Raw genomic sequence first — 19429 nt, 5'->3', positions numbered from 1 at the left:
TAGTATCGTGACGATCACCACAGTCATCTCTGCGTTCACCACGTTAAAGAGCATGATCATCTCGACAGTCATTGTGGTAGTCACCACGGCCATCACGACGATCGCCACACCAGTATTTGCGATCACCACGATAGTTACCGCGCCCATCATTGCGGCCACGGTGGTAGTATTGGCGCAACATAGCCGTCGTGGGTATGACGATGGGCCACATAGTTGGCGGATGAGGTGAAGGGGGCTGCCTAGTCAGTCCTCGGTGAGCATCGGCTGGTGATAGTCAAAAGCTATAAGCTACAAACACATATCTATCAGGGTTGTACGGGGAACCGCATTGATAGATGCAACAAGAGAATTATAGTCACAATCAAGACCATTGAGGAGGTAGCTCTTCATCTCATCATCATGAATTTTCTTACCAGCTGTAGCGAGCTCGAAAGCAAACCCTTTCATCTTGGAGATAAAAGTAGTTGCACAAATGTGATTTTTCTTGGTGTTTTGAAGTGCACCATGTAGCATGTTGGCATGAGCCTCCTCATACCTCAGCCCCATTCTCAAGATCAAGAGTCTCTCTAGGGATTTGTTGAGAAAGTTGAGGACATGTTGATACCGAGACAGCCAGACATAATAGGATGGATTTTTGGTCGTCTTGTCTTGTCTCCGTCGGGTTGTTCCAATGTTTCAGTGGGCACATGATCGGATCCGTCAAGCAGTTCCATGACCTCCGCACCGCTAAGAGAGGGCACGATTTGTGCCTGCCAATAGAGGGAGTTCATCCTTGTAAGTTTGTCTATGGGTGGTGCACCGAGGGCCGCTGCCAGAGAAGAACTCGAGCTCGAAGAATCCATCGGGAGGGTGGGTTGTGGATTGTTTGATCTAGTTTTCTTGGGATTTTGGGTGCTATGATCTATGAAAGACGATCGATGTTGGTTGTTTGGGTTCTGGGATGCTACGATCTAAGGGACCGGAGCTGGGTTTTCGTTTGCTGGGTGCTACGATCTAAGAGATTGGCGTATTTTTTTGGGATTTTTGGGATGCTACAATTGAGAATTAGATCGAGTGGGGTTTTCAGTTTGATTTTCCTTGGATCGGGAGGGATCTGCTTGTTCGTCGATGCTACGATCGGGTAGGTTTTTGGATCGCGATGGAGGTGCTAGACGTTGGTGGAAGAGGACTGCTTTGATACCATGTTGAGGTTTGTGGGCGGAAACCATGACCCCGTTCGGGCCCTCGGGTACGTGTTATATGGATACATTCAAATTTAGATAAATTTTTTATATTCTTTTGTGCACGGAGCGAGTAGATATTTAACAAGCTCTTTTGTCATTCTCTTGCATAGTTTCATTCGGTGGCCTCAGCCGTCCGATCGATCGAAGGTCCCCTGCCCGCATCACACGACGCCCACCGTTGGCCTACTTTTATCTGGCCCTCTTGGAATCGTCCAATTCTGTCTTGGCGCACCGAATCCCAACCACCGTCACCGATCGAGCATATACATCGAATTCGCCTCAGGTCACCTTCACTTGAGAACGACGAGTACTACAATATACTGCCGCGCGAGGCGGAGCAGAGCAGATCAGCGGCCACAGGTCCACAGCCTACAGGGGTATGTTTCGTGGATAGAGAAGACAGCAGCGGTAGGGAGCGCGGTGACCGGTCGGCCATGTGGACGCCGTCGCGAGGGCTGGGCAGCGGGCGGCGGCTCGGGCTCCGTCGCATCGCGGACTACCTCGGCGAGGACCACACCGAGGCGTCCGACAGCGAGTCCTTCATCACGACGCACAGCGACGAGCTCCTCGCGTCGACGTCGGGCGCGGGAGGCGCCGGTCGCGCCATGGGCGGAATGCTGCCGGAGTTTCTGGCCGACCAGAGCGACCTCGTGGAGGTGATGCTGGAGCTGGACGAGGAGTCCATGGTGGTGCGCAGCGTGACGCCCACCGCGGGCGCGGGGGTCCCGCACGGCGGCCCCGCGGCGCTGCTGGCCGGAGGAGCCGGGACGCGCACGCCGGGGAGCGGGCGCAGCCTGAGCCGAAGCTCGTCGACGTCGTCGAGGATTCGCAGGACGTTCGCGTGGCTCCGGTCGCCGTCGCCTCTGCCCGTGCCGCCCGAGCAGCCGCGGCAGGAGGCGGCCGTGATGGCCGCCCGGGAGCGGCGGCGCGTGCAGGCCCGGGTGAACCGGTCGCGGTCCGGCGCGAGGCGCGCTCTGAAAGGACTCCGGTTCATCAGCCGCGCGACGGGCTCCGCCGAGGCCACCGCGCTGTGGGGCAGCGTGGAGGAGCGGTTCAACGCACTGTCCCGCGACGGCCTCCTCGCCCGCGACGACTTCGGCGACTGCATCGGTACGTGCATATGCTACACCCGACTCTGCTTCGTTTCAGGACGAGTGTTGGCATTGGTGAAGAAGAAGAGGAAGTGATGGTGGTTGGTTTCAGGGATGGTGGACTCCAAGGAGTTCGCGGTGGGCGTGTTCGACGCGCTGGCGCGGCGGCGGCGGCTGAACCTGGAGCGGATCAGCAAGGACGAGCTCCACGACTTCTGGCTCCAAATCTCCGATCAGAGCTTCGACGCCCGCCTGCAGATCTTCTTCGACATGTACGTACAATCATGCCTTCTAATCTCTCCAATCCGTGCAGGTGCGTCATGCGTTTCTTGCTTCATGTCATTTCAGGGTCGACACCAACGTGGACGGGAGGATCACGAGGGAGGAAGTGCAGGAGGTTAGTTGTACCGCCGTAAAACTATCACTCTATCAGCACGTTTTACCATTCTCGTTAATTACTGTTTGATTCCGACGGCAGCTGATCGTCCTGAGCGCGTCGGCGAACAAGTTGTCGAAGCTCAAGGAGCAGGCGGAGGAGTACGCGCTGCTCATCATGGAGGAGCTCGACCCAGAGGACCTGGGCTACATCGAGGTACGTACGCACTTCCGCTGTCCGTATATACACGTATTGCACCCGTCCAATACTTGCATTCTACTACCTGACACGCACGCACGGCGCGCATGCATGCAGCTATGGCAGCTGGAGGCGCTCCTCCTGCAGCGCGACGCGTACATGAGCTACAGCCGGCCGCTCAGCAGCCGCAGCGGCGGCAGCGGCAGCGCGGCGCAGTGGAGCCAGAACATCGGCGTCGGCGGAGGCGCGCAGCAGGAGCCGGCGCCGACGTCGGCAACGGCACCGGGGCAACGAAAGATCAGGTGGTGGCGGAAGTGGATCAGCCCGCGGCGCGCGGCGTGCAGGGCGCGGGTGGCGGCGGAGGAGGGGTGGCGGCGCGCGTGGGTGGTGGCGCTGTGGGCGGCGGCGATGGGGGCGCTGTTCGCGTGGAAGTTCGCGCAGTACCGGCGGTCGGTGGCGTTCGAGGTGATGGGGTACTGCCTGCCGACGGCCAAGGGCGCCGCCGAGACGCTCAAGCTCAACATGGCGCTCGTGCTGCTCCCCGTCTGCCGCATCACGCTCACCTGGCTACGATCCTCCTGGGCGCGCTTCTTCGTCCCTTTCGACGACAGCATCGCCTTCCACAAGGTAGAGTTGCTTTCTTTCTCATCCATTTGACGGACGATCGATCCAAGCTTTTCCCGGTCGTTAGACGGTCGCCGTCTGTCGGTCTATGAATATCGCGAGGCGCCGGCGACCGACGCGTGCCTCCGGCCGCTTTTGGATCATTGGATGTCCTGCGGTTTGGCCCAGTGTGAGTGACCACCAACGAGCCTTCCCGGGGCGTGTAGATGACATGGTAGCGGTCGAGGTCGTGCACTGCGCATCTAGGCCCACTCTAGTAGGCCGAATGCACCGGTACGCAAGATCACGGAGCTGTTGACTCATAGTCAAAACTCAAGTTTGTTCAGTACCTGTGTTTGGATGGTTAGCGACACTTTAGGTTTGATATTTTAGTGTTTTATAAAAAAATAAAATACTTTTAGTGGGAGGTAACGTTTCAGTCGATAACGAGATGTTTGTAGTAGTGACTTCGTCAATATTAAAACTCATTATATCAGTTTTTCTAATAGAAAGTTATGATTTGTTAAAGGTTTTTGGATGAAAGAATTATGCAGGGTGCGTGTTATATGCTAAAATATTTTTAGTGGGAGGTAATGTTTCCGTCGATAACGAGATGCTTGTAGTGACTCCAATCCTAAAACTCGTTGTATCAGTTTTTCTAACGAAGAAATATGATTTGTTAAAGGTTGTTGAATCAAATAATCCTAAAATTCTTATTTTAATTAAAAAATTAAATTATATCAACTACACAAACTTATACTGGATAAATTATTTATTGTTATGCGAATATTTTTAATTGCATAAACTATTTTAAGTTACAATTTATTTGCGATTCAAAATCTTAGTTGCGACTGACATATAACTAAAGTATTTCCGAATACTCTTTAGCAACGTCATGTCATTCTCCACACCATGGCCCTAAGAATATTAGGGCACTAAAAGGTCAAAAACCGTCTAATAGGGTGCTATAAAGGCGGTTTAGCGGTGCTATAGATTTTTTTCACCTGATGTCGCTAAATGTCTTAACTCGGTATTTAAAATTATGATTGCAACCGAACTTATAACTAAAACATTTTACGTCCGCCAAACACCAAGCACGAGCCTTATCCTTGATTTTGGCAATGACCATATTCGCGGTGGATTGGGGGCAAAAGACTCTAACATTGCCCTCATTTCAAACCTTTTAAAAAATGACCACGAAAATAAGAAATCTCTTGCCTCATTTCATTAAAAGAATCTGAAATTCCCAGATGTATATGAGATGCTAATGATGTGGGTGACCGTTCTTTGCTTTCTTCTTGTTTACTTCAAGATCATAGCGATGGCGATCGCGACAGGCATCTGCCTGCACGCGGGGAACCATCTGGCGTGCGACTTCCCGCGGCTGATCGCGTCGGGGCCGGAGGAGTACCGGCTGCTGGCAGGCTTCTTCGGCGAGGAGAAGCCGACGTACCGGCACCTGATGTCCGGCGTCGTGGGCGTCACCGGGATCGTGATGGTGGTGCTCATGGCCGTGTCCTTCACCCTGGCGGCGCGCCCGCTGCGGAGGGCGGCGTCCACCCGGCGGCTCCTCCCGCCGCCGCTCGGCCACCTCGCCGGCTTCAACGCCTTCTGGTACTCGCACCACCTGCTCGTCGTCGTCTACCTCCTGCTGCTCGTCCACGGCTGGTTCATGTTCCTCGTCAGCAAGTGGCACCAGAGGACGGTACGTGATTCACCTCCTACTAGCTCACGCCTCGCTTTCCATTTCAGCTGCGTTTATTTTCTGTCTTCTGGCGTTGTTGCTCGTACTGTAAATCACGATCGCTTGTTGGTAACTGCGGCGTGTACCTTCCATGGTGACACCGACAATTCTCTGCTTCGGTCCTTTCAAAAGTTGTTAAGCTACCCGCAAAAAAAAAGCTGTTAAGCTGATGATGGGCACGGGGCACCACGGAAAAGGAACGAAAATGTAGTTCAAACTAATGACCAAATTATCGACCGCGTGGGGAGATAATCAAGCGCGCATACATAGCAGGACACACTAAAAGGATTTCCCATCCATAATGCCAAAAAATTATGTAGTCTTGCAGGGATAGGTCAGTGTGGATAATGAACATGGAGGAAGCTATATCAGAGACGATCTCGCAACAATTTCTAACAAATGTGATAGCTACTGTACAGAAAAAAGACATGTAGATATACCTACCCCGTTTCTTCTAATAAACAAGGCCTACGCTTTTTTCTAGAGTCAAATTTTATAACTTTGATCAAGTTTTTAGAAAAGATCTTTAACATGCATAATTCAAAATCAATATCATTAGATACATTATTGAAGTTATAATATTATGGCTGTTCATAGTCTTTCTAAAAGTTTAATTAGTCAAACTTTACTTAGCTTAACTTTTTTTTTAAAAAAAAATCTTATTCGAGAACTTAGGGAACAATACTGTAGTTGGGGCCCTAACTGTAGTCCCTCATGTACTTTGAGTAATTCTTAGTCAAAGTTAATCTTAAAAGGCATGTGCAATTTATTCATAGAAACCTATGAAGTATATTGATTGTAATAATCGACCCAGATTTGGTGGACATGGATCTACCTAGACCCCATTTTAAAAAACATGCTATTTAAAAGTTTCATTTCATTTCGAAATAACTCAGCTCATTTACGTGTTATCTTGATACTTACTTGTGTAGATTTCGAGGAAAATTCGATCGTATATGGCCTACACACAAAAAAAAAGGAAATGAATATTTGTATTGTTTGAACAGTTACTGGTCAATATATTGTTTTTTCATTTTTATGTAGGCCACGTACAGTCATATTATACATGCAAATTTTTATTTAAGTTCTATTTAAAAATTTAAAATAGCACTATCTTTTTTCCTTTCCAGAAAACCTGGTCCGCCTTTACCAAAATTTCAATGGCCACTTTCGTTGTAATAGTGACACATTCAAATTTAGATAAATATATGACATCCTTTTATGGATCAAGATAACATTATATTATGTGGACCAACAGCGCACTTAAACCAAAATGTGGAATTGCAAAGACCCACTCACACACTTTTTATAATCCACAAAGAAGATACTCTAGCTACTACGTGGTGGACCAATATTTAAAGCCATTTTAGAAAATGACATGCCAAATGAGGGAAAGAACGACTGAAGAGGATGGACCCTCCATCACGTCACAGGAACAACATTTTGTTTACTAATATTTCTACCCGTATCCAGTCAGTTTCATTTGACCGGGTTATCTTTGTTAAGATGATCCCTTGCCAAGTATCACATATTTTTGTTCTTTTATTTTGCCTTTGTGCTAGACGACTAGATGGAACTAACTTGGTACATTGTTGAAATATATTACTACCTCCATTCCCAAACATAAGCATGTAATATCTAGCTCGTCAGTTTCATATTTTGGTTAGGTTGATTAAGAAAAATTGATTGGCCGTACCCGTACGACGCTTCTGCTCCGGTGCTCCCCCCTAGAAAAATTTTGGTAATAAAAAAACAATAACGGTGGAGATCTTTCCATACCCCTTTGTAAGCGGGGCATGCTCGTAAAACTAAAAAAATCTGACATGTACATACAGCCTGTAGTGGTCTGTATGGCCCGCATGTCTTGTACGAGGGCACCCTCCGTCGATGGACTGGCGGATCTAGAGCGATTACGATATTACCGACGATGGCCGAGACGACCGGCGCGTGTAGCATCCTTAATTAGCACGATCCCTATTGGCGTAGCGATTCCGTCGTTCAGCGACGCCATCATCGGATTTCAGCAGATGCGTACGCAGCCGGCAGGTTTCAAAACCACGCATGCACAACATGAGGCGGTAGTTAGGCAACTAGGATGTTACCTGGTCACGTGACCTCTTTTTTTCTAACGGAGCGTATAGATACCGCATATATATAAATGAGACGGATATACATTTGCTAGATATGAATTTCGCGAGCCTAAAATAGGAGAAAAAAAAAATAACCTCTCAACTTGGCTTGGGGAGAAGCACGGGAGCAGGGCTCTCCGTACGAAACCCGCAACGGGCTGTTTCTGAAAGAGGAAATTGGTGTGCACAGCTCACGTTTATGAGCTTGGAGGAGCTCAAATGCAGGCGCGCGAGGAGTATCAACACATCCTGGCACACCCCGTTTCACGGTTAAATTGGTTAGGACATGAATTCAGTTCAAGACCCCTGGAACATGTTTTCATTAGTATATGTGGTCTGTGCAACAACACAGTGCACAATGTCATGGAGGTAATCAAGACATCTAGAAATCGCCATAGTTGACTAACTAGGGCAGAAAATAGACACAATCTCCAAAGTCATGACCAATCAGTCATGAGAAAATAAATCCTCGAATATATTAGATGTCATCTTAGTCACATATTTAGTAGAATTAGAATTCTCCACAATAATTTTTATTGCTGTTTAGAGCTAAGATAATGCTGTATTAGCAAAGTACTGCTTAGTCTTTTTTTGAGAATACACCATAGAAAAGGAGCGTATCAGTTACAGTATATAGAAGGGTACTATCAAAGCCAAAGTTGTACTGCCAACAAGGTAGCAGGTCTCCACTGACACCTACTCTCCGAACTGCCACATTGTTACAATCGGATCAGGGAACCCAAAACTGGCGCCGCCAAAGCATGCTTAGTCATCCCCGGAGGCTTGAGCTATGCCAAAGAGTACTCTATGCCAAAGCTGGTCGTACCCTTATCTTATATACACAGTGCACTGCAGCGCAAGTGTACAGGAGTGCAAAATCGCTGTCGCGGAGACGTGAGCTCCCCCTGGATGGCGTCGCATTCGCACCTCTCATGGGTTCTTCTGTACATACCTGCTCACCAGTGGAGTATATCACCCGTATTTGTATCACCAGTACGGGCGACCACATCACCCCTGGCCGCTGCACGTACGCCGGACGTCGACACGACGGACACCATGTCCGGTTGGTGGCGTGGTTTCGTCAGAAGCCCCAGAGCATATCCGCTCGCCATTAACGCCCTGCTTGCTGGTCAATTCGTCGCGTTCGCGTCCAGCACGGGCGCACTCCATCACGCCGTACCGGCGCCATTGTCTCTCCCCGTGCCCGTGCGCCCGATCGATGACGACGATACGAACCAACCAGAAATTCAATCGCGTGTGCTCCACCCCAACGCCCAATCATAGTCTGCTTATGGACCCGTGGTGCCAACCAAAGCTCAATCCGCTGCATAAAGTATCGTACAAGAGTTTTGTCAGGGAAACCAAACGTCATGGCTAAAATATAATCTTGTGCTAATAGAGTTAGGAGATGCTGATGTGGTGTCTGGGGATTGCATGCTAATGCTCGTAGTTACTTAACTACCACCATGACTTTCGGGGTTGCACGAAGACGGTGAATCTCTGCAGAATTTGTTTTGCACGAAGCCATGTTTTTCTTTGGTAGTATGTGAGTTTTAATCTATGTTAATGATGTGCCTTCTGCCACTTTGTTGGTTACGATGCTCAATCACATGGGTCTAAGAGCATCTCCAACAGGCGCGCAATATCACGGCGCGCTATACCTCCGATTCGGCGCGCTGCAAACCGATAGCGCGCGCGGTGCCGATTTTTCCTCCGCCAGGCGCGGTAAAATGCAGCGCGTGCGCGGGCTGGAAAAATGGTGCTCCGCCAGGCGCGGTAAAATGCAGCGCGCGCGGGCGCGGAAAACAGATTTCTACACTATTTTGCATTCACAAAGATCAAATAAACACACATAAATCATGAAACAAATCACACAAAGTGCAACAACATCACGTAGTTCAACAACGACACAACAAAATGACGTAGTTCAACAATGACACACCACATATGGTTCAAAATGGACAAAGTGGAACACAATGCATATCACAAATGCATATCACACTTCCGCACTTTCCAAGTCAACACCTTCTTCTTCCTCTTCGTCATCTTGGGTTGAAGGAGGAATAGTAGCATTCATGGAAGACACGAAGCCTCCCGGTGGTGCTCCCATACTCCCATACACACCACTCACCGAGCCTCCCATGGTCCCTCCAAACACTCCTCCATAGCTTGGTCCTCCCATGCCGGCCATGCCTCCATAGCCTCCCATGCCGGCCATGCCTCCCATGGTGGGCATGGGCATGCTTCCCATGCCCGCCATGCCTCCCATGCCTCCTCCAAACATGCCTCCTCCAAACATGCCGGTCGTGGAAGTGTTCATGTTGGCTACCAACAATCTCTTTTTAGCCAACACTTCATCGCGAAGAAGGTTGATGTACTCCTTTTGCCTCTCATCCATATGGGAAGTATCCATCAAGAAAAGCTTCCTCTCCTCCTCCGCTAGGCGTGCTTGCTCCTCGGTGGCTTGCCTCTTCTCCTCCAAAGCCAACTTCCTCTCCTCGTTGGCGGCAATCCTCTCCTCCAAAGCGGCTCTCCTAGCTTCAATAGCATCCATAGCCTCTTTCTCCAAGTTTCGTTGCATCTTTCTATCTTCATTTGCTTGCAACCTTGCATTTGCAATCCTTTCCATAGCCATGGCAATGTCATCATCTCCGGCCTTCTTTCCCTTCATTTCCTTGGCGGTCTTCCTACCATGCACATTCCTCCGGCCATTGTTGACGGAGTGAGGAGTGGAGCTTCTCTTCATCCGCCCTTCATCACTTGAATCATCATCATCGATGATTGTTGCATCACCGGTAGCATTGGCCGCCATAGTTTGCCGGACGGAGGCGCCGGCTGGGTCGGCTGGGTAGGCGGAGGAGGAGGAGGAGGCGCCTGGTTCGGCTGGGTCGGCTGGGTCGGCGGCGGCGGAGGAGGAGGAGGCCGGCGGGCGACGGGCTTCTTTGCTTTCTTCGGCGGCGCGACGGCGGCGGGACCGAGGTGTGACCGCTTGGTCGCCGGTACCTTCCCCCTCCTCGGCGCGGTGCCCTGCGCGGCCATCTGCGCCGCGGCGGCGCGTGCGGTGCACACGCGCGGCGGGCGAACAGCACACGCGCAGCGGCCGTTGGGTTGCCGACGTCGACGCCGGCGCTAGGGTTTGGCGGCAGCGCGACGGTTGGCGGCGGCGGAGGGTGCGACAGCGTAGGGAGGGGTCGGCGGGTTGCCGGAGGGGCCGTCCATCGTCGGGATCGCCGGCGGCGCGCGGAGACCACGGATTGGGCGCCCGGAGTAGCGACGCGGAAGAGGAAGTTTCAGCGCGGGGGTTTTTTCGCGCTTGGACGAGCGATGCCGCGCGCTGTAGCCGACGCGCCAGATATGCCGCTCCCTTTTGTGCAAAACGCCGCGCGCCTTAAATTTTTTACAGCGCCGCGCCGTATACCGCGCCTGCTGGAGCGCCGCGTTTCCTCCCGCGCGCGCTATATCGGACGTTTTTATGCCGCGCGGCCTATATAGCGCGCCTGTTGGAGATGCTCTAAATGGGTCACGGATGTGGCATCTAGAGATCACTTCCATTTCCATTAGCTAATCTGCTACTTACTCTACTACTACTACCATTATTTGGCCCAGTAATTATGACAACCAGAACTCCAATGCGAACACAGTGAATTTACTGCACACGAAGACGACAATATGAATACAACATTTGATCGAAATACACCATTTTGGTCCTTCCAAATTTCCTATGATACTTCGCTAGGAAGGCCAATGCCTTCCTTGCTTTTTACACTTTGACAGTTTCGAAAAATGCAACATGTTTGCGTTTTCAGTCTAAACAGTTTTCTGTCTATCAGGCCATTAATCTGATGCTAACGGTGTGATATATGTGGTGGGGTGCAGACATGGATGTACATTGCTGTGCCGTTTGTCCTTCACGTTGGTGAACGAACGCTGCGAGCCTTCCGTTCCAAGGCCCAAGCAGTCAAGATCCTCAAGGTAATCTGTAAGCTTCTTTGGTGTGGATGCCAAGCATCAATCACCATTCCGGATAATAATTTGCGCCCTAAAGTCTAATTTGGACGATGGAAAGATTCAGAATGATATGGCGGGTATTGTCACGTGTGGATGGGTAGGATAAGGTCATGTGGCTAGTTCATTTTGGCACTAGGATATTTAACATGCGATGCGATACCTAACAGGGCATTTGTGGAATCGTCAATCACTTCAATAACTTCATATCAAATGCATTTCTCAGCCATTTAAGGCTGAAACTGAGTAACTGACTTCAGGCAGAAAACAAGGACAAACACGAAGCATGGCATACATTGTAAATTTCTATTTACTAGTGCCAAGTAATGAAATTAGGCGAAGAAGTGCTCATGTTCTTACTTAATTTGATGCCCTCAGGTGTGCCTTCTACCAGGAAATGTGTTGACCATTACAATGTCAAAGCCCTGTGGTTTCAGATACAGAAGTGGACAATATGTTTTCCTTCAGTGTCCAACTGTTTCTCCTTTTGAATGGTTTGTCATCTTCTCATTATGTCACCATTGCTCCTTGGGTATACTTTCCTGTGCTCTGAGTAAATCACCGGCATTTTTTCTATGTTTACACCTTTGCTTCAGGCACCCTTTTTCCATCACTTCAGCTCCTGGAGACGACTACATCAGTGTTCATATCCAGACGAGGGGGGACTGGACACAAGAGCTCAAGCACATTTTTGTTGAGAACTACTTCTCGCCATGCCTGCCAAGAAGAGCTTCATTTGGAGAGCTAGGTATGGCAGAACAGAAGAGGTTAGTGCATTTCCTCTGTTAGTTTGTACTTTGCTTGCCTCAAGGATGTGGAGCTGAGCTATGTCTCATCTCTGCTGCAGTCCTCCAAGGTTGCTTGTCGATGGCCCATATGGTGCTCCAGCACAGGATTTTAGGAACTATGATGTTTTGCTTCTCGTCGGCCTTGGAATCGGCGCAACACCTTTCATAAGCATTCTAAGAGATCTGCTGAACAACATTAAGCTGGCTGATGAACTGATGGTAGCGCAATTTCCATCAGCAGTCGATCACATTTAATCTTTCTGCAGCATTGTCTTGCCTAACTGTTCCTGGGGTTTGAATCTTTTAGGACATAGCTATGGAGACCAGCAGGTCCGAGGATATCAGTAACACCTTCAGTGTGTCAACAGCAGGCAGCAACAAAAGGAGAGTGTATCGGACAAGTCGTGCACACTTCTACTGGGTTACAAGGGAGCCAGGATCATTCGAATGGTTCAAGGGGGTGATGGATGAGGTTGCTGAAATGGACAAGAAGGTGACTCCTCTGATCCTTCTGTGCAACGATCCTCTTGCAATGTTGATTACTGATGATGCTTGATGTTGTTCTAATGCATGGTTGCAACCAGGGTGTCATAGAGCTCCACAACTATCTGACAAGTGTGTATGAGGAGCGTGATGCAAGGACGACTTTGCTTTCAATGGTGCAAGCCCTGAACCATGCGAAGCATGGTGTAGACATAGTATCAGGCACCAGGGTACCGCTTGTCATATGATAATCGATAGTAGTACACAAACAAAATTATGTTTGCATACTAAAGTTTTGTCAACTGGTGAACTACAAAATCAGTTGAAGAAGTTGAAGGAAATTGAACATGTTTTCTCTACTCCTGACAGGTCAGGACACATTTTGCAAGGCCTAACTGGAAGGAAGAATTCACGAGAATTGCTTCCAAGCACCCAAGTTCGACAGTTGGTATGATCTGCTCCAATTTGTTGCCAGTTTTTCCTTAAAAGGTGGCCAAGTAGGCATTGAAAATACCCAGTGTCGAGCATTGGTCAATTGTATCATTTGATCACAAAAGTTGTTTATGCATGCAGGGGTTTTTTACTGTGGGAAACCCACACTAGCAAAAGAACTGAAGAAACTATCACTTGACATGAGCCACAAGACGATGACTCGCTTCCATTTCCATAAGGAATACTTCTGATGAGATAGAATACAAAACAGCCCTGGTAGCCATAGTAATTGATATTAATATAAAAAATCAATGTTTTTTTTTGAAGAAACCTTACCCTCTTCACCATTTGTAAATGTAAATAGTACAAAATAGAGGGCAGTTAGAAGCATTTTTATTAACAATATGAGAGAGAGAAATATTCTGTCCAGATATGCATGTATTCCCTCTGTTCGGATATAATCGACGCAGAGTGAAGGCTAGCTAGTGCAGGATGTATGCATGTTCCGCGTCAATTAAACAAAAACGGAGCTAGTATAACTTTAGCTACTCGTAAAAGAAAAACAAAAATCGGATGTTAAGCGTAAAATAGACTTGAGGCCACCGATATGGAGATTTGGACGATGTATCCAGCACATTCAGTTCAAAGTTCATGTTTGCCTGCCTAGAGTAATCGGATCTTCACCTTTACTTGGATAATGTTACGAAAAGGTGTCCCATGTGCTACGATGACATCCCCTATGCAAGCATAGTACTAACTACTCCCTCCGTCCAATATAAGATGTTATTACATCCAATATACTCCTATATTGATTGTAATAACATCTTATATTATGGGATGGAGGGAGTATTATATTGGATTCCTGGTAGTAGCATATCATCAGCACCGTAGCTCCTAAGAGCAGTATTTGTAGTCGATAGAACTTAATATAATCTCCATAAATGTTGTTTACCATATAAAACTAAATGAAGCATAACTTCTGGATGAGTTAATAGTTAAATAAAGTCTGTCGCAATTATAATATACACAACATCCATATATATTTTAAGCTAAAAAAGACCCCGAACTAATAAATTCATCCCTAGCCCTAATCCAAGATCACTACAAGAAACAAGTCTTCAGTACTTACACCTAAGTCAAGGAGCTTAATCCGCCATAGACAACAGAAACTCTAAGTTTCTTCGCCATACTGGATGAAGTATGTCGCACTAAGAGCATCCTGCGCAGAAATTCTCTGCAGAATAAAGAAAGGTGCTAAACTATTAGACTGGTTCAAGGCCTACAGGTGAAAAACCTATAAAAGTTCTGATGTAAGAAATAGGTCAACTGATTCTTCTAGTCATGTTCTCTTTCAATGATACAGAATTTATATTAATTGCCCCTTCATGTGGAATCTCATGAATGTTGCCCCATACTTTGATACTTCATTTATTATTTAGATGGAAGCATGGCACTTCTAAAACACAAAACCTTCAGTGTTTTACAGATGTGTTATAGATGTATGCAATAGCTAAACTTTCCAAATAAACCAGTTTGGTATCTCTGGGCACCAATTATGAAGTCTTCGAGCAAGGATATTTCTAAGGTTCAACATCTAATTCTCCAATTTTCAACCAGGCAGTTATGTTTTAACATGGTAATAAGTGATGATAAATTGCCTTGACTCTAAAGTCTCAACACCAAAAATAAAATCCTATAGAACTGTAGTGTAATGAAAAGAAAGGACATCATACCTGAGAAGGGTTAAGGATCAACATGCGGTCAATCAATTCCACAGCATGGCAGTCAAAGCTGGAGATGAAAGTAAATTTCTTCATTATATTCAACTAAATAGGAAAAATTGAAGCTGCCATCAATACAGAGGTGATAACCGCTAGCAGGTGGATTACTTCTTAAGTATATCTCGCAGGCGTCTTTTGGTCGGAGTTGCAGGCTTGATAGTTTTGTACAGTGGTAGCTTGGATGCGCCTGGCCAGTTGTCTTCATTTGGATATCCACAGAGTTCGAATATTTTTGACAGTTGTTCTTGCTAAACAACATAAAAGCTTCTGTCAAGCTTCTATGTCAAAACATATTGAATATTGAACACAAAAAATATTTTTTCAGGAAGTAATAAAGCTATATCCAATGGCAACAAATATGTTGGTATGTTTAGAGTACAGGAGTGGAGAAAAATAATCCAAACCAAGGGCTATAGGCACTAGAATTAGATGGAATAAATAGTAAAAATCATTCACAACATATAGTACTTTGTCAATTGACACAAATCTAAGAAAAAACTTGCAAGATATGGTAAATAATCCATATCATCAATATCGCATATGTTAAAAGAAGTTGGTCCAAATAAAAGAATGCATTTAGATGATCGATACGAATGTATTTATCTTCATATATCTTTCTATTCCCTCCGACCCATATTACTTGTCGCTAATATGGATGTATCTAGACATATTTTAGTCTGTTTATTCACTCCTTTCAATGACAAGTAATATGGATCGGAGGGCTTGTTCCTATATTTCAACTATAACAAATATTCTACAGATTTTTAAATGGAGAACACTAGTAAAAAAAGGGTATAACAGAAGAAAGTTAGATAGATATGAATTAGCAAAGCAAGACAGCAGATACATAGGAACAACAGTTTCAGTTTGTATAAGAAACGAATACCTATTGTTTTTTGAGTTCAAGATGCTGTGTAAACTAATTATTACAATGTAATTGACCTATCATTATCCCATAGCAATAAGAGTAACAGGAAAGCAAGAAGGGAAAACTGGGCACCATACCTCAGTTCTGCCTGGAAAGAGTGGTTTTCTCAGCAAAAATTCTGCAAATATGCAACCAACAGACCAAATATCCACAGCTTCAGCGTAATTTGTAGCACCTAGAAGCAATTCTGGGGGTCTATGATTAATTTGTCGAATTAAGCGAGTTGAAATGATGCCCAGTTTCCCACGTCAGCACATGGAGATAGAAAAAACGAAGATATAAGTCTCTAAAGAAGTTGGGGAAATGAATTTGCAATGTGTATTTTCCATACTTTTGTATTCAACTTACCGGTACCATAAAGTGATCACATGATTTGTGAAACTTCCATCCCTGGTAAATGGCCTCGCAAGGCCAAAATCGGCAATCTTTAACAGCTTATCACCACTTATTAGAAGATTAGCCCCTACAGTTTCACAAACAAAGAAATGATGAGGCTGGTATAAGAATTGACTATGGAGATGTAAGTTGAATTCATATTCAAACGCAAGAAACCTTTGATATCACGATGAAGTACATTGTTGACATGGCAGTAGTGCAATCCTTTCAGAAGCTGCCCCATATAAACCTGAAGAAAATGGAATTCGGCACAAAAAAAATGAATAGGCCATTCTTAAGATGTGCACCAACATGCTACCTGGTTGGATGAGACTTAGTCCAGGAATCTGGCGCTCATATTTCTTCAATAAGTATAATAGAGTACCTTGACTTGAGATGGTATGCTATGGTGCAAGACTTTCTTCATATCATGGTCCATGTATTCAAAGACCATGTATATATCTCCCCTGTACATGTAATCATCTGCATATGTTTAACGTAGGTTAATCGATGACCTCGCATCAGTAAAGTGTCAGAACATGATAATCAAATAAGCAAAACTTAAAAGCATGTGCCATGTAAATGAAGAATATAGGCAACAGGGCATAAACCAACAAACCTGATCCTCCTGTTCCATGCACAGAACCTGAAAAAAAATTAAACATCATTGGCAAGTGCACTTCTGCTACTCTGGGATATCTAGAAATGGGTAGATGAACATTTGTTACCAGGAGAAACTACGATCTCTTTCAACCTGATGATGTTCGCATGATCCAGCTTTTTTAATAGTTTAATCTCACGCAAAATTTGACGTGGAAACTACAAAGTTACTGAACAGGTCAGAGGTGTATAAATGTGCATCAAAGAATGATGTTCTTATCATAAAAGAGTAGTATCGGCTTTGCTGAGATCATAAGGTTTACCCCTTCTTTTCCGTCATCCAGTTTAATTTTCTTAAGTGCTGCTCTTTCCCCAGTTATGATATCCACAGCCTCAAATACCTCGCTGAGAGTTGCAGGAAAAGGAACAATAATAACCACTTAGGCATTTAAAAACAGATAAGTAAATGTAATCCAAACTGTATTGCCGGCTTGCAGTGCTCAGAAGGAAAATCATATCATATTGGAAACAAATTTATATATATCAATTCTTCATGAACATCATCTTCACAAACTTTACACCAATAAATTGCATCTGCATCCACCTTATGAAAATAAGCTGTAATAGTGTTGATTAATCTCAAATTTTGCCGAAACAAGTGAAACCTCATTCTTCTGTACACTCAAAAAACTATATTGGGTTCTTTCTTGAGTATGAATGGAGTGTTTCAAAGTCATGGACATAGTAATAAATCATTAAAACGCTCCATCAGAAAATAATGCCTCCCTGTCATGGGCAGAAAAAAAAAGGTTCTTGGCCGTAGGCATGCAAGTGGGATCCCGCTTATATCCCACTTCTAGTTCATTTGAAGGTTTCTAGTTAAAAAAATTGCTTGAAATTTGAACTAATTTTTTTTCAAAAGAACCAGAAGTGGGATATAAAGGCGAGATCCCGATTGATGCCCAGCCTTATGATGTACTTCATACTGACATTTTGCAATTGATGTTGTTTGAATTTGTTTAAATACATAAAATGGGGATAAATGTTTTGCTATTCTACAAAGAATATAGCCAGTCCTTGTTATAAATCGTACTACTTTACATGAGTCAAATGAAAACGAAAGTTAAAGGTTGTGAGTAGAGGGCAAGTTTGCACTTGAGCATTGATGTATCAATTGATTGCGGAACAATATCGTGCAAACATTTTGGAATTCAGTAGGAATGCCTAAAATAATAGCCTGTTGAGGGGAAGGACGCATTTCTAGAGTACAGTGGATGCAATCGTGCAGGATAACCATTTAGAGCTCTATTGTGATATAATTGAAAAACGCTTGTGTGAACAATACTTCTCCTTGTGGTAAAAGAGAGTGCATTTGACTGCAATCCTCAGAAAAAGAAAGATAAACAGCCAAGTAGAAGGACAGAAAATAAGCTGTAACAGTTTTTAATGATCTCAACTGGTTGCCTAACCAAGTTGAACCTCATTCTTCTATACGCTCCAAAAGCTGTATTGTGTTCTTTCTTCCGTAGGAATGGAGTGTCAAAGCCATGGACATAGTGATAAAGCACTCCAACCCTCCATCGAAATTTAATGGATCGCAGTCAGGCTCTTGGCCACACAGCCTACTCAACTTAACCTCTACCTGCATCTAATGTGCTCCAGCCTACTGAGACATTGGTTTTGGAGATCTGGTGACCTAACCTGCTTTGCACAGGCAAAGGCCTAGGTTGGAAAAGTTGCGCTGCAGAAGACAGCAATATCCAAACGATGCAAGGCGATATAGGTGCCACAACAAGTTAATCGGTCAAAAAAATGGAACACCGAATAATAATTAAGGTTTTTTTGTGGATGAATTAAAGTTGAAATGCCCACTACTTCGCTACCCCCACCGAACAAAACCTAAGCAGATAGATGAGCTGAAATGGATTACTATATCTACGAAGAAGCAGCTATAGCATAGCCGCCTCAAATACATAGTATAGCAGAATAGCCACCAACAATTGACAAAAAAAATAATACTAATTCAGTGACGCCTCAGATACATTGGACTCGCGAGTCATAATACCCCACCACCGCCCCAGTGCGATCTCACGGTTACACTGCAGCAGGACTCGATTCCTGCTGAGGGGTAGCAGTTGGCACGAAATAGGGCAAAAGCGAGGGAAGGATTTGGCTCACCCGTAGGTGCCCTCCCCAATCTTGCGGATGCGCTGGAAGCAGTCGACGGTGCGGGCGCCGGCGGGGGCGTACTCGGCCAGGTGGAGTGCGCCCAGCGGCGCTTCCTCGCCGCTCATGGCCGTGGGTGGGGCGATGTGGGCTGAGGCCGCGCGGCGGTCTGGTGAGAGTAGCGGCTGGTCGGCGCCGCGCTTTGGCAATCGGCAGGGCGGCGACGGCAAGACAGCGGAACCCGAGGAGGAACAGAAGCCGAGCGATTTTTTTCTCTAGTTATTATGGGCTTAGTCTGCCGAATGCAAGCCGTCCTGTATCGGAACGATATGGGCCGGGCCCGACAGTTTGTTCGGGTAGATATGGGCTGGCCCGTGCGTGGTAAAAAAAAAGCTGTTCCCCATGATCGAAATAAAAAAACAAGTCCTATTCACATTTCCTCGCACCTAAAAAAGAACTAATCATCCGGAAAACTACTTTTGAACTTGGGAGCATATGCTCTTGATA

General features: G+C 46.1%; 2 protein-coding genes and 1 pseudogene across 2 annotated transcripts; 1 reads left to right on the top strand and 2 right to left on the bottom strand.

The window, feature by feature from the left end:
• Positions 1 to 299: 299 nt before the first annotated feature.
• LOC127318581 (small nucleolar RNA Z247) lies at positions 300 to 408 on the bottom strand (annotated as a pseudogene).
• Positions 409 to 1459: 1051 nt separating this feature from the next.
• LOC127318495 (respiratory burst oxidase homolog protein E) lies at positions 1460 to 13565 on the top strand. The gene is made up of 14 exons (XM_051348969.2): positions 1460 to 2333; positions 2427 to 2586; positions 2663 to 2711; positions 2793 to 2906; positions 3006 to 3515; positions 4804 to 5196; positions 11241 to 11336; positions 11748 to 11863; positions 11966 to 12136; positions 12217 to 12376; positions 12465 to 12650; positions 12742 to 12870; positions 13010 to 13088; positions 13214 to 13565. The coding sequence occupies exons 1-14, from the start codon at positions 1658 to 1660 to the stop codon at positions 13321 to 13323; spliced, it is 2949 nt and encodes a 982-aa protein (XP_051204929.1). The 5' UTR covers positions 1460 to 1657; the 3' UTR covers positions 13324 to 13565.
• A 426-nt stretch (positions 13566 to 13991) lies between these two features.
• On the bottom strand, positions 13992 to 19205 carry LOC127318496 (cyclin-dependent kinase C-3). Its single transcript, XM_051348970.2, has 11 exons — positions 18935 to 19205; positions 17080 to 17161; positions 16885 to 16975; positions 16776 to 16802; positions 16542 to 16639; positions 16334 to 16406; positions 16130 to 16244; positions 15859 to 15976; positions 14962 to 15101; positions 14806 to 14863; positions 13992 to 14306 (listed from the first exon to the last, which is right to left on the bottom strand). Exons 1-11 carry the CDS (start codon positions 19048 to 19050, stop codon positions 14244 to 14246), a joined length of 981 nt encoding a protein of 326 aa, XP_051204930.1. The 5' UTR covers positions 19051 to 19205; the 3' UTR covers positions 13992 to 14243.
• Positions 19206 to 19429: the final 224 nt, after the last annotated feature.

Source organism: Lolium perenne, chromosome 7 (assembly GCF_019359855.2).
Source record: "Lolium perenne isolate Kyuss_39 chromosome 7, Kyuss_2.0, whole genome shotgun sequence".
NCBI lineage: Eukaryota > Viridiplantae > Streptophyta > Magnoliopsida > Poales > Poaceae > Lolium > Lolium perenne.
The sequence above is the reverse complement of the archived record's forward strand: the minus strand, read 5'-3'. Positions and strand labels throughout refer to the sequence as shown.

Coding starts and splice junctions, on each gene's coding strand:
- LOC127318495 (XM_051348969.2), top strand. CDS start 1,658: ATGTGGACGCCGTCGCGAGGGCTGGGCAGCGGGCGGCGGCTCGGGCTC. Junction 2,907..3,005: donor AGGACCTGGGCTACATCGAG/GTACGTACGCAC, acceptor GCATGCATGCAG/CTATGGCAGCTGGAGGCGCT. Junction 12,137..12,216: donor GGTATGGCAGAACAGAAGAG/GTTAGTGCATTT, acceptor TCTCTGCTGCAG/TCCTCCAAGGTTGCTTGTCG.
- LOC127318496 (XM_051348970.2), bottom strand. CDS start 19,050: ATGAGCGGCGAGGAAGCGCCGCTGGGCGCACTCCACCTGGCCGAGTAC. Junction 16,407..16,541: donor GCATACCATCTCAAGTCAAG/GTACTCTATTAT, acceptor CATTTTCTTCAG/GTTTATATGGGGCAGCTTCT. Junction 15,102..15,858: donor TCTTTCCAGGCAGAACTGAG/GTATGGTGCCCA, acceptor TATGTTGTTTAG/CAAGAACAACTGTCAAAAAT.